The sequence below is a fragment of the Dysidea avara genome, chromosome 4, assembly GCF_963678975.1.
Source record: "Dysidea avara chromosome 4, odDysAvar1.4, whole genome shotgun sequence".
NCBI classification, from domain to species: Eukaryota; Metazoa; Porifera; class Demospongiae; order Dictyoceratida; family Dysideidae; genus Dysidea; species Dysidea avara.
The window spans coordinates 5,808,337-5,825,929 of NC_089275.1; the positions used below are offsets into that span (position 1 = coordinate 5,808,337).

General features: G+C 38.3%; 1 protein-coding gene and 1 long non-coding RNA gene across 2 annotated transcripts; one reads left to right on the top strand and one right to left on the bottom strand.

The window, feature by feature from the left end:
• Positions 1-1,384, bottom strand: LOC136253158 (TNF receptor-associated factor 4-like). The gene has a single exon (XM_066045789.1). It carries the CDS (start codon positions 1,145-1,147, stop codon positions 86-88), a length of 1,062 nt encoding a protein of 353 aa, XP_065901861.1. The 5' UTR covers positions 1,148-1,384; the 3' UTR covers positions 1-85.
• Positions 1,385-3,616: 2,232 nt separating this feature from the next.
• Positions 3,617-6,937, top strand: LOC136253357 (uncharacterized). Its single transcript, XR_010700089.1, has 2 exons — positions 3,617-4,536; positions 6,367-6,937. It is a non-coding gene; the product is annotated as an uncharacterized lncRNA (long non-coding RNA).
• The last annotated feature ends 10,656 nt before the right edge of the window (positions 6,938-17,593 follow it).

The following is a 17,593-nucleotide window of genomic DNA, read 5'->3' on the forward strand; positions in this document are numbered from 1 at the left end:
AATTAATTTAATAGCATGGTACATCACATTAAGTCTATTATAAATAACGTTTGAAATTCAATGTGTTCTAAAACAACAATGTTGGTCAATTACATTTCTTACAAATTACTTGTAAGAAAACACAATCATCCTTGAGGTAGTGGCATGCTGGAGTGACAATATGGAGATCTTCATTGGAAACAAACTTTGGAGTTATAACAACAGACATATGTTTGTGTGTGTCAGTATTGGTAATTCTATGCCTTTCCTTTTGACCAATCATCACTCTAGCAAAACGATGCTCAGAGTCACTGATTTGGTTCAACAATTTCACATTAAACTCTTCCGGCAATGGCCATTTTAGCTCATCATCATAAGGACCCTTCATGAGGGACAGGTACACCGACAAATGAGTCCCTTTACCATCATCAATGCCAGCTGGATAAACATTCAAGTACATTTTATATCCCCTTCTGTGGGAATAGAAGGGTGCACTGTACCATAGAGCTGACTCCTTTACTTTATTACTATATCCAGTTATCTTCATTGTTACAGGACATACTTGATCACCTGGTTGAATAACCAATGCCATGGCTTCCAAACTGGTGGTCCATTTTGCAGCTGAAATAATTGATGCAGAATCTCTGGTAACTGTGTGGTTGGTATGATGTTCTTGTTTCTGGTACACCAGGGTCATCAGCATGTTGATCTGCTTTAAAACATTGTCAAGTTTCATCTTAGTTAATGCAAGATGTTGTTTAATATTACCTTCAGTGTGTTTCTCCAGCTCCTGGCGAGGTATATAATCTAAGCATCCATAGTCACACTGGATCATCTCAAGAGGACACTCCTTCCTGTGTGCTTCTGTGTCTTCACGAGGGACACTCCCTATCTCACACTTGTTGGGACAGGGTAGGGGAAGCTTAAGGCATTTTTTTGTATGCTCTCCTTCAATAAATTGACGCAATCCTGAAACATTGCAGTACCGACAGTTAATTTCATGACGTGGACACTCATTCTCAACATGATCAAGCATACATTGTCGTTGTAACATATTGTAACACTTATCGCAGTTAATTTCTTGATACATGCAATGAGTCTCTATGTGATAACAATGGTCTTCCAATTTACCTTTCCACTTACAACCCTCCTCCTTATTGAAGCACATCACACGAAGTGTCCCTATCTCTTTCTGAATTTGTTTGTTTACACAAGAAGAAAAATATTCACAGCGGCATAATGGGCAGACACTACTTGCAGCATTTTGCAGGCATTTTTTGCAAAACGTATGACCGCAACATAAACTAAGAGTGGATATCTGCTAGGAAATTGACATTATTTTGCAGACATGACAATCATCTGGGGTGTCCATGAATGTGTACTCATTATATCCACCGGGCTCTGTGTAGTCATGATACCCACCGGGCTCCATAATGTAGCTAAACAACAACAACACTAATAGTATTGTGTATATAATAATAATAATGTGACTGGATTAGTGAAAAGGGGTCTTCTACACACATCCAATTCTATGAATTTGGAAGACCATAACGTTGTACATGTGTTCAAAAAAGATACAAGCCTGAAGTTTTCACCATCCATTAACTTATGTTGGTGCACACTATTGACCAAATTTGAAGGCAATAACATTTCCCAAACTGAAGTTATGAATTGTCAAAGTTGGTAAATTGGATGTGTGTGGAAGACCCCTTTTCACAAATCTGGTCACCATTATATAAGGCAAATAAATATAAAATAATACAGTATACATTAAAAGGCTGCTACCTGTACTTTAGCTAGTTCAACATTATTTTGGTAATATCTCTAATAGGGAGCACATTTTTTGAGGACTTCTAATCTAGAATTTCCATTGGTAGATCTATTGCATGATTTACTTTAATATTATTGTAATACTCTGATAGAGTGCACAGTTTTGAGGACTTCTAATAGAACATACATAAAATGTTCTAGAACAATCTAGTACTTCTACTGTATTAGGTAGATCTTTTATAAGCAGATTTAAACTAGAATGGTGATCAGCCAAGATAGCATAGCAGTGGTTCACTGGCTAAGGATGTGGGTGTTAGGTATGGGGGTCCCTGGTTCAAACTCTGGTAAGTTTTTAAAAATATACCCCATGGTGACTGCTCTATTAGAGTATCTCGATCCTGCAAGTTTACACTAGTTTGGTTTTTTGCTTATAATTTTGTAACTGTAACTGAATTGCATTTAAAACCATCAAAAGGCACTGCTATGATTATTAGTCTATGTACACACCAATTTTCAAGTTATTTGCATGGATTGCAGAGGTGCTTTTCAAACAGCTCTTGATTCGTAGTGCTGTGTAACGGGTTGAACATAGCTGACAACGAAGCGCAATGAATACTTCACTTTTCAGATGATAATTGATACAGCTGGAACATGCAGCGCCATTTCAGATGCAGTATGCGTGGGTTCACCAGCCATAATAATTATTTACAAAAAAAGTTTAACAAACAAGTACACAAAAAAATTAGAATTTTCGAGTAGGGACCATAGCACATCAATAAAAAGTACTGAAACAAGTTGAAGTATAGTATGTTCACGTTGAGCTGAACCCTCAAAAACATTTAATAACTCATGGATGCAATTACACATGATCTTGAAATTTGGCTCATTTGTAGTACTGCTTGACCCGCTAAAAATATTCAAAATGTTTTTGTTCAAATGTTTGACATAGTATTTACAGTCAATCAAATTTTTCACAATACATTTCCTATGGGGAAGCCATATAACTACAGTGTCCATTACAGCCCTTTCCTGAACTTGTAATGGAGCCAAACCGTACGTGTCTGTTGTTGCCACCTTTGCTGTTACCAATAATCATCTGGTTGGCTGAAATGTTAACTCTGTTGAGAGAAAAATCCACTTTTAATTTTTAGCTGTTTTTCAGGATTCAGCTCAACGTGAACATACTATAGTCCATGATATTAAACCACAGTAAAACAATAAGAAGTGTTATATATATCCCTACTGTGCATTTCCATTATGGTAGCTATCTTGAGCACAGTAGGGATATAACACTTCTTAATATCATGACTACTCCAACTTGTTTATCGATGTGCTATGGTCCCTACTCTAGTTGAAAATTCTAATTTTTTGTGTACTTTATAGTTAGGCTTGCACCAATTATGCCGGCATAATTTCAAGCATAATAGTCTAACAAAAACATGAAGCATTATGCCAGCATAATAGGACGATTTTCAAGATTAACACAATGCACGCACCAATAAACACAAAACATAAAGATACTAGTAGATACTACACCTTAATACTACATTTCATATCAAGAAATGTGGTAATATTATTGTTTCTTGGCTATTATTATTATTATTCGCACTTCACGGAATATCTAGATACTCTAATAGAGCAGTCACTTATTCTAATAGAGCAGTCAATGTATTATCTATATTATAAGAGTGAAAAGCCGTCTGTCCGTCTGTCTGTCTGTCTGCATTCCATTTGATGTCACGCATTGTACTCTCGAACCGCTGCGCGTTTGGAAGCGTCTTTGGCGTGACGGAAGCGCTGATTATTGAGCTCAACAATGACGCTTTCGAAAAGTTCGTGCGAGCTATCGTTAGTCGTCTAGGGGCCGTTGAAGGCAGGTGTGTAGACTAAAATTCGTTTGAATTCTTTCTATAAACCGCATGCAAACACCTATCTCAGTCCATTTGTACAAGTCTTTATAAGACAAAAATATTGCTGTAACAATGTGGTGAAGTAGATAGGTTAATGGTTTAGGTGCCTGTCTTACGTGCGCGAGGTTGTGGGTTCGAGTCCAGCTGGTGTTAATTTTTTTTTTCGTTTTGGGCACCTTTTCAGTACACCTTTTTTCGCACTGTACTGCATGTGTTTTTGCCAACTGTACACACGTGATATTTCTAATTCAAATTCATTTGATGTGCTGTGTAAGCATGCCCGAGCATGCCACCTAAGCGAAAACGATCGTCTACTTTTTGTGCGTTTCAAGCAAAGAGACGCAAGTAGAACCAAAGATTGGATCCAGAGAAGAGACGGGAAGAAGCAGAACGACAAATACTGCGCCGCCAGGAGGCTTCAACTGGAGCTACCACCTCATCCAGTGCTAGGTGTGAACTGGACTCAAAACAGAGACGACGACAACGTGACGCAGAAGCCCATCGTGTGGCCCGCCAGGACGAAGAAAGAAGATCACAGGAACGGATCCACGATGCAGCTGCCCGTCGACTTGCGCGTGCGAACCCGGCCAGAGAAGAACAGCAGCGTGATACAGCTGCCCGTCGACTTGCGCGTGCGGACCAGGCCACCAGAGAAGAACAGCAGCGTGAAACAGCTGCCCGTCGACTTGTGCGTGCGGACCAGGCCACCAGAGAAGAAGAATAGCAGCGTGAAACAGCTGCCCGTCGACTTGCGCGTGAAGACCCAGTAACAAGGAGGGAGGAGCAACAACAAGATACAGCTTCCCATCAACAAGCTCGAGCTGATCCACTCTACAGAGCTCTGGAGCAGCAGGCTAACACAGCACGCAGACAACAGGTACGTGCAAGCACACACCCAAGCCTTAGGGGGCTTAACTATCAGCCACACAACTTCTTCAACACTACAGATGTAGGCACACTTAGTGTAGAATGCACACACTGCGGCGCATTAAAATTTCCCCAGGAGACCGAATCCCTTTGTTGCTTGAAGGGTAATGTCCAGTTAGAGGCATTTCCACAGCCCCAGTCATTCTTGAGACACCTGTATGAAGGTACAAACACAGCAGGTAAACATTTTCTAGCTAGCATACGTAAGTATAATAGTGCATTTCAAATGACAAGCTTTGGCTGTAATGAGATAACTATGGCTGGCTTCAATCCTTCTTTTAGAGTACAGGGTCAAGTCTATCATCGTATAGGTAGTTTAGTTCCATCAACAGGTGAGTCTCCTAAATTTTCCCTAATTTATTTTATCGACAACCAGCAAACTGAAGTAGCTACAAGATGTGGGATAGTTGATGGGTTAAGGCTTGACATAGTTAGGGGTATTACTGAGCTTTTGCATGACGATAATCACTATGTTCAACTTATTAAGGTAGCTAAAGAAATATTTGAGCAGCATGATGAGCCAGCAAATATTAGGGTAGTGATTAATGAGAACAAACGGCCTGTAGGAGAGCATGCTAGGAGGTACAATAGCCCGATGTGTGACGAGGTAGGAGTGCTAATGCCTAATGATAATGTAAATAATAGGGACATAGTTTTGCACTATAGGGATGGGTCTTTGCAGCGCATTTCTGAACTTCATAGGGGGTATGATCCTTTACAGTATCCTTTACTCTTTTCTTATGGCACCGATGGATGGCACATCAACCTGAAATTGGCTGATGGTAGGAAATTGACAGCCATGGTGTATTACCGCTACCACATCATGGTCAGGCAGCAAGTGCCTGTATTGCTTAAGGCTAAAAGGCTTTTCCAGCAATTCCTGGTTGACGCCTACTGTAAGATTGAAACTGAGCGCTTACAGTTTCTCAGGCGTGAGCAAAAGGCACTACGTGCTGATTGCTACCAGGATTTGCGGGATGCAATGGTAGATGGGGATGGTGACCCCAGGAATGTTGGTCGTAGGGTGATCCTACCGTCGTCATTTACTGGTGGACCACGCTACATGCATGAGCGTCAGCAGGATGCAATGACCTATGTTAGGAAGTATGGCCACCCCAACCTCTTTATCACCATGACCACCAATCCTAATTGGCCAGAGATTAGGAACAATCTACTACCAGGTCAAGAACCTCTGGACCGTCCAGACTTAGTGGCCCGTGTGTTTAGGCTTAAGGTGAAGAAATTGTTAGCGATGCTCACAAAGGAGATGATTTTTGGGAAACCACGGGCTTGGCTCTACTCAACAGAATGGCAAAAGCGCGGTTTGCCACATTGCCATTTGCTGCAATGGCTTATTCCAGAGCACAAGATCACTCCAGATAAGATTGATGACGTCATCTGTGCTGAGATCCCTGATCCAATGGTTGATCCTGAGCTGCATCAGATCGTGATTTCCAACATGGTACATGGGCCTGTGGGAGCATCAACCCTGACTCACCCTGCATGCGAGTAACTCGGTTTTGCCTTTTGAATTTAGACGGCTTCAATTTCTAATTGCACTTTGCTTTTCCATGACCATTAACAAAAGCCAGGGCCAAACTTTTAAGGCTGTAGGATTAGATTTGACGGACGAAAGCTTCACACACGGCATGCTTTATGTGGCACTATCTAGGGTAGGTTCAGCAGATAGATTGACACTTTTAGTTAGAGGGGATTGCAAAACACGTAATGTAGTCTATAGTGAGGTTTTTAGATAGGCAAACACATGCACTTTAGTTAGGTTTGTCTGCTGCTACTGCTGCTTTGTGATATTGTGGATCAGCACCTGTGGATGGTGGTAAGGAAGGTATTGTGATAAAAAAATGTATCAGATGGTTGCTTTGTATATTTATGTATGTGTGAAACTATTTATCTTTTCTATTCTTTTGTCTTTATGCATATCCTGGATGGTTTGCTCGGAGGAGGGATGACTGCAGCTACACAGTGAAATGACACGGTCCCGTGGCAGACTGTTCTTCACAACGTGGGGCACGTTGTGAAAATGGGAGCTATTTATAGACTTTGCAGCAATGATTTGAACTCTTTCTACACATGCATACAAAGCAGAGTGGAGCATTTTTCGGTTTTTCCTGTGCAGCAAAACAAAAGAAAAGGCTGGCAGGTTTTTTCCATGAGCTGGATGACTCAAAATTTTTTGTTTTCATTTATTATTATTTCTTGCTAGCCCCCACTCTGTGCCCATGCTGTTATATTTTATAAAGCCGTTATATTTTGTCATAACAGAATCGTTGTAGTGCAGATTACAGTAATTCATGGTATGTTTGGTTGATGGTAGAATTTGAGCAACTTAAGTCACAAAATATTCCAATAAGAGTGCACTTCTCCACAATTATTGCATTCATGCAATCCTTACACCACATTGTTTCCTTAGTCTTTTATAAAGTATCTATAATAGTATATTACCAACTGTAATTTCATTTAATTTCCATGTCATTGTACATACTGCCCTGCACGATAGGGCAGGTACTACAGCTAGTACTCTAATAAAACAGCCAACTCTAGAGCATAATCTTGATTTTGAAAGCATAATTTTGAGCATAATAGGCTGGATTTTTGAGCACTGCTCAAAAGCATAATAGGCAATTTTCAAAGCATAATTAGCTCAAAAGTACATATAGTTCTGTGATATCATAGCTGCATTGCAAGATTAGTTATTCTTTGATACGCTCCACTATATACGTATGTTTGAGAGGAGCTAGATGGCTGTCCACTTTCACTAGGAGCACTTGACCTTGCACTAGCTGAGGGTCAGGTGGCTCCAGCTCATTGATTGAAATTTGATCTTAATATTTGTCTAGCACTTTTAACATCTTTAGTACTAGGGGTGCTGGTAACCTCAGGAATAATAATAAATCTAAAAAAATCATGTATCCGTTGGTCCATAGTGCTTGAATAATACAATTGTGACCCAGTCTGGGAAAACTGGTCTTATCGCCAATTTATAAAGTACCAGTTTTAGGTATTTAGTGTGTTGTAACTCGCTAAGGCTATACCAATTTGATCTTATGTTGCGCGGGCCTGACGACTGCATTTTTCTTCAAATGAAATAATTTTGAAAATCATGTGTACGGACCACGTGTTCTTAATTAAAGACAACACGGTGTCAACATTGTTGTGTTATAGTCTAAAACAGACCATTGAAGATCGTCCAACACTCTAAAATTGTACAGATAATTATTATGATGGGAAAGCTCTTTCAGAGATTTATTTTCAAATCTGATACTATACTAGAAGTGGAGATTTCACAGACTTTGAATGCTCATTAAATTAGTAATAAGTAATTCTACTAATATATTAGAGCCTTGTAGCCAGGCAGTCTAATAATATGAACCTAGATTTTTAACTGTACATGTGTATGTAAAATATTGTACTATTATCGCTACATTAATTGTTTACATTTTGTATGCTTTTGTTTAAACTTTTTTATCGTTTTCATTTTCAAACCGACCTGCCTACCCAATTTAAAATAATTTTGCCCATGCAAAATAAGATCAAATAGATATGGTCTAATGGTTGAAGCTATGTGTACCAAATTTTCACACATTTTACACCAATTCCTTACCTTTCAGAGTATCCACTGTGCAAGTAGCCAACAGCTAAGTTTCCTGCCATTTTAGATAATTTTTTAAACTGAGGTTGACTGTATTAGGTGAGCTCCAAAAAGGGAGGGAGGCGGGAGCCCGGAAGAAGGGCAAGAGGCTGTTTAAACATTTGAAAAGGAAGGCATAGGTATGAATTAATTCTGCCACGTTATGGGTCATTCAGGTCTCAAAACTTCCTAAAATGATAGCACATTCACAGCACTGGTCTTTATTGAACACCACGGTGCTATACAGCCACATGCAGCCAAATGGCCAGAGCTCCATTGGAGCCCCAGAATGCTCATACAGATTGCCACTGTGCTTGGGAAAAGCAGCTAGAAAAAGCAGACCACTCAAGTCTGGCTAATTTTGGTAATGAAATTTTAGTTAATTCATGTAGCTTTGTGTTAATAGGGAAAAATCAAATCCACTGACATGGGCGATAAGACTGGTTTCCCCAGACACAGTCACAATCAACCATTTCTGCTGTGAAAGCTTCCTCAGGGTAGGGAATCTACCATTTATAATTTGAGTAAAATCTGCCCAGCTATCATTGAGTTATACATTCCTTCAAAATTTGTCTTAATTCAGTTCTTCATATAGCCACGCAGTCTTCAACAATCCCTGTAGTAAAGGGAAAAAAGTTAAAGGAATTATCAAGGCCAACCGTAGGCTGGCTTTGGAATTTGCAATTACGAAAAGAAGTGATATCCACACAAAAACTGCCAAATTGTGAAAAAAAGTGCAGCCTTAAAAGCCTGCGTGAAAAAGTTGTGAAATCAAAGGTGGCAGCCAACAAATGGCTGATGTCACCATTTTAGTCATGGCTGCATGTTGAGAGAATTTAGGAAGCCTGAAACAAATTAAGAAAGTAGGCCCCTATAGATGGGTTGCCTAAGGCATGGTCATTGCAACTGTAACCTTTCCTTGACACACTTTGAGTTTTGTAAGTCAAGAAATGTATTGTATACAGCTAATGGCAGGTGACAAACATTTCGCTTAGTCTTAGCATGCTAGCTATCTTCATTTCTTAATATGGCAAGTATGTTATAGTGTAATATTTGAGCCATCCATTCCGTAAGGCAAAGGGATGATTCCTGCCCTACAAAGTCATGAATCTTGAGTTTTAGGGGGTAGCAAAACTCTCTGAAAATGTACTCTGCAAGACTTCACTACTATGCATACTTATTAATGATTAATCAAATGCTTATAAAGTGTTTTGTTCTGTAGAATATTCTATATGGTTTATAAAGACAGTTTAATGATGAATATTTTGACCACAAATACATGTAACCATTAGTACATAAAAGTTACATTGATTTTAAATTAGTTATGCAGGTTATTGGTTTAATTAAGCACAATAATATCTAGTACACTTTTACCCTTGATGCACGGTAAGGAAAGCAATGGTGCAGGCGGGGTAGAGCGACTTACAAATTATGTTAATAATTTAGCTTTTCATAGAAAGCCACAAATCTGTTTGTGGTTACTTTCCTGTAAGATTAATGTGAGCTGTATAGATTCCCAGTCTCTTCAAGTGGAAAAATGCTTTGCGTGTGTGTATGGATTAGTATGCAGCTTCTCATAAATTCCTAGAAATCTCCTATACAATTTAAAGCATGTAAACTTTTATTAAAATATTATTAAAATTATTAATAGGCTTTATAGTGCAACATACAATATAGCCTATACAGATACAAGATTATGTTGCGCTTGAAGTGAGTAGTTAGAAGTCACACTTACACCTTTAAGGTAATTGGTAACTTGTACCAGCACCTGCTATATTTCAAATTAACTACCAAACTATAATTATTTACAACAACATTAAAATTAACTACAGTGGCGGATCTAGCATTTTGAAAAGAGTGTTTCTGAAAAATAATATAGTAGCCATGGAATAAGGTGTCCAAGAGCATAGCCAAGAAAATTTGATAAAGCACTGAGGTTGGATTTAAGCTAATTAAATAATCCCAGTAAATCCAATGCTTTAAACTATGAAATGAGCAAACTAACTGTAGGGCAAACATCATGAGCAAGCCATAGCTTTGACTATTCTACTACAGTAGTTACTTGACTGCTCTATTAAAGTATCTCAATCAGTGGGAGGTGAAACTGAAGAGTTGTTGAGGGTTTAACAGCTATAATGAATGCTACTTCAATACATTTGCATGCATGCATGCTACTGAAACACTGCAGTACAATAGCATTTTGCTACAATGCATGTCAATACAAAAGTACGTTAGAGCTAAAGGAGGTTTCTGTTTAACCCACAGAAATCCACCTACATCCACCACTGTTACATACATATTACAAGTATTATTTGATTAAGATAAGTTGAAGGAAGTGAAGTTGGGTGCACATGGATACTTTGAACAGAGGGAACAAAGACAAACAAAGTGAAAGTTGTGTGGGTTGTTTAAAGTACGTGTAAAGTGGGTTGTACAATGACTCCAAAGAGACGACTTCAGGTGTGCTTTGTTAGTGATAAAAGATTGGTTCAGATCTAAGACACATAAGGCATTGTAGATTCTTGAAAATCTGTTAAAGTAAAAATTACTTTGCCTGTTGGTAGATGAGAATAATACATGTTTTAGTTTGTTGTTGGCAGATAATCCAACTAGTAGAGAGCTGACAGAAGTTACATAGTTCCTGATGTAGAAGGATTCTAAAGGGTTTAGATAGATTTTACAAAAAAGATAATGTCACATAGATCAAGTGTGCACAGTAGCAGTAACAGGTTGAGATTTATAAGATGAGTTTGTAAAATCATTCAGCATAATTATATTTAGTTGCACGGTATTATATTCTTTCAAGTAAGGTATGCCATAGTGGGAAATAGTTAAGAAGTTGTGTTACTAAAGCTACGTGAAGGGACTTTTTAGTCATAATGTTTGCAGTATGTGAAAAAGCACGCCAAAGTAGACCAAAAGTTTTGTAGGTTTTAGCAGAATTTGACCACGTTGCAGGATAAGTTTGTAGCATTTTGTATCATCAACAATAGAAAAGACATTAGAACAATGTATTGAGGAGAACAGATCATTAATTTTACTAGAAATAACTGAGGACTAACGTAGGATACTTTCTTGTGGTATGCCTGATAAAACCAGTAAAAAACTTGAAACTGAGCCGTTGAGGAGCACACACTGACTTCTGTTGGTAAGATAGAAGTCAGTGTAAAGAGAAGTCATTGAAGAAGTCATTGAAGAGATCTCCAGTAATAAACATTTGAGTAATAAATAGTTCATTGTGGGGGACTCGATCAAAAGCTTTGGCAAAGTCAAGATAGATGACATTTGTCTGTGCTTTAGTGCTTTCATAGATATCATTAACAAAAGTCAATAGTTGTTGTAAAGTTGATCACCCTTTCATAAAACCAAAATAATGAGTATATAGGAATTTGATTACAAACAGATGCTATAATATAATGTTCTCGTACATGATTCTCTCAAGTATCTTAAGGCACACATAATTATAGTAGAGAAATAGGTTGGTAATTTATCACACTAGCTTTGTTGCCGGGTTTGAAGACAGAATAATACAGTGAGCCTTCCACTCAGAATTAAGGGAGAGTACAATGGTAAACACAGTAAGAGAATAAATAAGGTTTCATTACCACTTTGACACAGTGTTTCAAAAGTGCAGGGCTGATGCCGTCAATACCAGAAGCCTTGTTGGGGTCTAGACTAGTCAAAGCATAATATACTTCTTCTGGCTGAGATGTTAACTAGAGAGAAGCAAGTATGTAGATGGCATATGACTTAAAGGCTGGTAGAGAGTAAGTGTTCCGTGAGAATACAGAATAAAAATACTTGTTATGTTATTTAGGCCAAGATTTAATGATCATCAGTGCTTGCGTGTATTTTTACTGCTGCATGTACAGTATTTCCCCATTATTAAAGATTTAGCCATTTTTTCATCTGATTATAGCCAAAATTTTATGCTGAGAGTGTGCCGTTTAGTTTTCTGTACTCATCATACAGTATGATAGTACTGTATAGTAGGAATCACAAAGGAGTGGGTGTGGCCCATGAAAAACATCACCCAAAAACCATCCTCACTTTTCCCTGATGACGATGAGGTAGATAAAACTAAGCGTAAGCAAGTCTTCAGATCGACCCAAAATGCTTTCATTAAGTTGCTACCGAATTTTTTTTTTTAATTTTCAATGGAATTTTCTACTGGCTGACTGAGTAACTGACTGACTGACTGAGTAACTGACTGACTGATGTCTTCAGACAAGCATAACTTGTTAATGGCTAAGGCTATGTGCTTGATTTTTTCGTTGTTTGACGTTGCTTCGGCCTGAGAGGTGCCTTTTGACATATTGCAGTATGTACAATACATTCTTCATGTACTTACCAGTGTCCTCCTTGACAGCGAAAAGTGTTGATTTGGCAGTAGCATGTGATGGCTTCTCTTCGTAACGGAAATCATCTGTATTTTTCATAGTGACTACTTTGATTTCAGAGGTGCTTTTCAAACAGTTCTTGATTTGTACTGCTGTGTAACGGTATGCGTGGGTCCACCAGTCTTAATCAAGACACATGGTAGTGTGTTGTGCAGCCAAGAAAGCTGGAGCCACACCATGAGTATATTTACAGGAAGAAACAAAATGCGATTTTCTTGCATATGTAGCTCCGTGCTCTCTTCTCGAATTGGAATCATTTTTATACTGCAAACGCCCTCCACCTTCAGGACCCAACATACCAAATTTGAGCAAGATTGTTTAACACAATCATGAAATATAAGCCTTCAAAATTTGGCTTACTTTCTTCATTTTTTTTTCTTTCTTTGTTTAGGGAGCTCGGGGGAGGGGGGGGCTTAGATTATTCTTTTCACACACTTTGCAAAGCTATTGTAAAATGCAAATGTGTAGCTCAATTGTCTTGAGCTTTGTTACACTTTAAGAGCGTATTGCAGCACAATCATATATCAAGTTTGGTGCAAATCTAATTAATATTCATAGAGCTATGGACAATTATTTGCATTAAAAAAGGACAACTTGTTGTCATGCCTACAGGGTAAACCACTTATGGAAATAACTTAAAAATTGGTATGCATATAGGTTAACCATAATAGCTCAAACCTTTTGTGGTTAAAAAGAAATCGCATTGACAGTTACAGAGTTACAAGGCAAAAACCAAACAACTGTGAAATCGTGGAGTCAAAATACTCTAAAGTTAGTGACCAGCATTCGAACCAAGAACCTCCATACCAAATCCTTAACCACTGAACCGCTGCTATCACAGCTGATTATCTCACTTTATTTCTACTTTATAAATGAAATTTCTAGCTAAAATCTACTCAACAGTCAAGTTCATAATTTCATAGATCTACCTATGGAAAATCTAGATTTTTCTAGAACATTCTACAAAAATTATGGAAGGATACAGCCATGTCGTGCGGCCAAGTACAGCCAGTGTGGGTGGGCAACATACTTGTTTTATGGAACCAGAAAATGCCGTTTTCATGCAACTGTTGCAGCCTCTTTACAGGTGAGACCCAGCCTTCAATATGCAACAGCTAATAATGAGGATGAAACTCGTGTAGACATTTATGCTTCAGGATTCTGGGGAGGTAAGCAAACATCCGAAGGAATTTTTTATGTCAAAGTTAAAGCTATTGCACCTTCATATCATGGTAGCTACCCAAGTAGTTATCCTCACCGTAGTTTATCAACGTTTTTAATGTGAGAAACAATGAAAGTATGAACAACGAAATTGAGATAGGTTCTTTTACCCACTTGTGTTTTCAACATTAAAGGGTGTATGGGTCATGCTGCTCAGTGCTGTATTTTACAGACTTGTTCTCCTAATCTCTCTTTAGAAGGAGTAATGTCATATAGTTCTGCGATGTCAGGGTAGTGGCAAGGGGTGATGGTAACCCTGGGAATAATAAAATATCAAAATTAAAATTTTTTCATGTATTTATAACTTCATAGTGCTTGAAATGATATAATTAACCATTTCTGCAGTGGAAGCTTCCTCAGGGTAGGGCATCTCCCATTCTAGTTTGAGTCGAATCTGCCCAGCTATCATTGAGGTATACGCACCTTCAAAATTCATCATATTTCAGTTCTTCATATAGCCATGCAGTGTTCAACGATTCCTGTAGTATAGAGAAAAAAGTTAAAAGAAATTATCAAGGTCAACCATAGCCTGGCCTTGGAACCTGCAATTACAAAAAGAAGTGATATCCGCACAAAAACAGCCAAGCTGTGAAAAAGGTGCAGCCTTAAAAAGCCTGGGTGAAAAAAAGTTGTGAAATCAAAGGTGTTGGCCAACAAATGGCTGCAATGATGTCAATACTAACAATGTGCTTTGTGTGGTAATATTATTTTCCAAAAAAGTTAACAAACAACTACACAAAAAATTGGAATTTTCAACTAGAGTAGGTAGTAATGCATCAATTAATCGATAAATAATCGGAAATCGGTTAATTGGCCAAATTTCAGCAATATTGGTATCGGTAATTTTTAGCAGATTATTTAGCTGATTAATTTTACTGACCCTGATGCTATTGTTTTCATAAAAATAAGACAAAAATAAACAAAATATGAGTGAAATTTTGGCAAACATAAACATCGGATCGGTTATCAGTATCGGCTATTATATGATTTTCAATATTGGCTAATCAGATAATCAGCAATATCTCTTATCAATGCATCACTAAGAGTAGGGACCATAGCACATCAAAAAAAAAGTACTGAAACAAGCTGGAGTAGTGCATGATAAATCACACAGTAAAGCAATAAGAAGTGTTAGCTATATGCACTGTGCATTTCTTGAGCACAGTAGGGATATAACACTTCTTATTGTTTTACTGTGATTTAATATCATGCACTATTCCGGCTTGTTTCAGTAATTTTTATCGATATGCTATGGTCCCTACTCTAGTTGAAAATTCCAATTTTTTTTTGTGTACTTGTACAGTAGCTACCTTGCACATTGTAGCCAAGAGAATATGAAAGATTGGTGCAATGAAGTTTATAGTAAAAAGTTGATCCTCGAATGGAACTGATCACATGACGAAGGATGACTATATGTGACTGAATTTGACAAAACAAGGCTTCCACACACATCCACTTTTAAGATTTTGAAGCACTGTAGCTAGCTAACTCAATGTAGGAGTGTGCCATTAGTTTCAAACTTTGACCTGGAATTTTACGGTGCTTGGAAGAATTGTGTGAAAGCTTTTAGGTCAATAGCTTACTGAATAGTCAAGTTACAGTTGGTTAATGTGGATATTAGTGGAAGACTTATTTGGTCACATACGTAGCTACATTTAAGGAGAATAGTTGCCAAACTACTGTATAGCTATGTTGAGTTAGTTAAGTTAGCAAAATTACCTGTTATGCAGAGAGTATCAGGCCCTAGGGAGTATAAAGGTATGAAATAAGTCTATAGCTAGCTACGTAATTGAATAATGGTAACGACCCTGTAGCTATCAGATTAAAAACACTGGAAAATCACCAAATAGAAAAAGTCTAGCTAGCAGCCTTAATCCGGCAGGGACTAAAAGTTGGTCTCCCAGTTTCTTGGTCCCCGAGTTCACTATTGTTTATACCAACCCCCACCTCCAAAGAGGTCTGGCTATGCCACTGATTATTAAAAAACAACTGATCATTCACAGTGAAACATCAATGCACTTGTCAATTTCGGGGGGGAGGATACAGGGGATTTGACAAATTGTGGTGTCATATTCCCCACTACTGGGGCAAAATCGGCTGTCAAATCCCCACTATGTCCCCACCCCCTAGTAGGGGATTTGACAGCACCTCAAGGATGACTACAGCCCCATAGCCAGAAGAACCGCCCTCTTGGAAAATAGGTCCACAATTTCAGTAAACAGGTCCACAATTTTAGCAGAAAGGTCCATAATTAACCAAAAAGGTCCACAATTTTAGTATAAAAGTCCAAATTTTCAGGAGCAAAAGTCCATTAGCTACAGTTTACTAGATATCACTAATAAGAAACTAAGTGCTCCGAGTAACTCATTCAGTGCTTGTATTAAATGCAATGCAAGATCGAGATACTCTAATAGAGCAGTCAGCCATTCTAATAGAACAGTCACAATTACATTTTCTTTTAAAAGTTACTTAATTTACATGTAGACTGTCTAAACTGAGCTTTCATTAAAATATAAGATTTTGGTGGACAAGCCCCTCCATGCAGAGCCCACAAATAGCATCCATGCTTCAACTCTATGTAATGTGTAAATTTCATTGTTTAAGACACTCTTTGTTCTGCTCTACTGCCCCTGTTGATCATGGCAGAGTGCTCAATCTCTCCCATTCTTATTCACTGTGACATTCCAATATATTGTATTTAGACATGCATGTACAGATGATATAATTATTAACAGTAGCAGTAGAGATATTTTCCAGAGATCAACCATACAGCTGGTCTTCAGCTTACCTAAAAAATTGTTATTTTATTGACTGAAATGCCACTAAATTCAACCTTTTAGTATCTATTTTCAAAAAAATTTATGGGGGGCATGCCCCCAGACCCCCTAGTTTCAGCATGCTTTGCATGCTGGGTGCGCACACCATAATATAATCTGAAACATGTCATATAAAAAGGTCCACTTTTCTTTTAAAAGAACCTACCAAGATAAAAGTCTGGCTACGGCCCTGGACTAAGTGAATATTTCATGCATGCGACTAGTAATTAACCTGGTACGAGTGTGATTTTATTGTTTAGAAATGCAAGTATAGAATATAGGTCAGTGAATTGGACAACTGTCAATTGCCCCAGGGGTGGGGACAAGAAGCAATATTAAATCCTCACTTGGGGTGTGGGGACGCCCGGGGGGAGGGGCATGAAATTGACAAGTGCATAATAAACAATATGCATGATGGCTACATGACTAACACTCACTGCACTCCGATCAGTCGTGAAAAAGTTGTCGGAAAGTAGACTATAATTCGGAACTTGTATGATCATTCATTCGACGCTGAGCTCTAGATCGGTGATCAGAATTGTTTTGTCATTGGGCGTGGCCTCGGATATGACAAAATTTCTGAGCTACTCGTTGGATTTCGTAAATAAGAGCGACTACCATGACTCAGGAATTTATTATAATAGCAGGATGGAATGAATGAGTGAGTGACTTAACTACATATTAAGCAGTTGTTTTTTTCTCTCTCACTGTTGTACTAGCTAGTTACCGTGGCAGAAGAAGCGACAATAGAAGTTACTGCATGCACTACTGCTATGACCACGCCCAGTGGTGGATACGAGTGCAAATTTCTTAGTGCTCCTAAAGATCGATGTATCTGTAAGATATGTTACCTTCCAAGTCGAAATCCCCACCTTAGCTTGTGCTGTGGGAACACTTTTTGCAAGTCCTGCTTGGAAGCCG

What these genes read in the sequence shown, in the direction of transcription:
- LOC136253158 (XM_066045789.1), bottom strand. Translation starts at nt 1,147, where the DNA reads ATGTGCTTCAATAAGGAGGAGGGTTGTAAGTGGAAAGGTAAATTGGAA.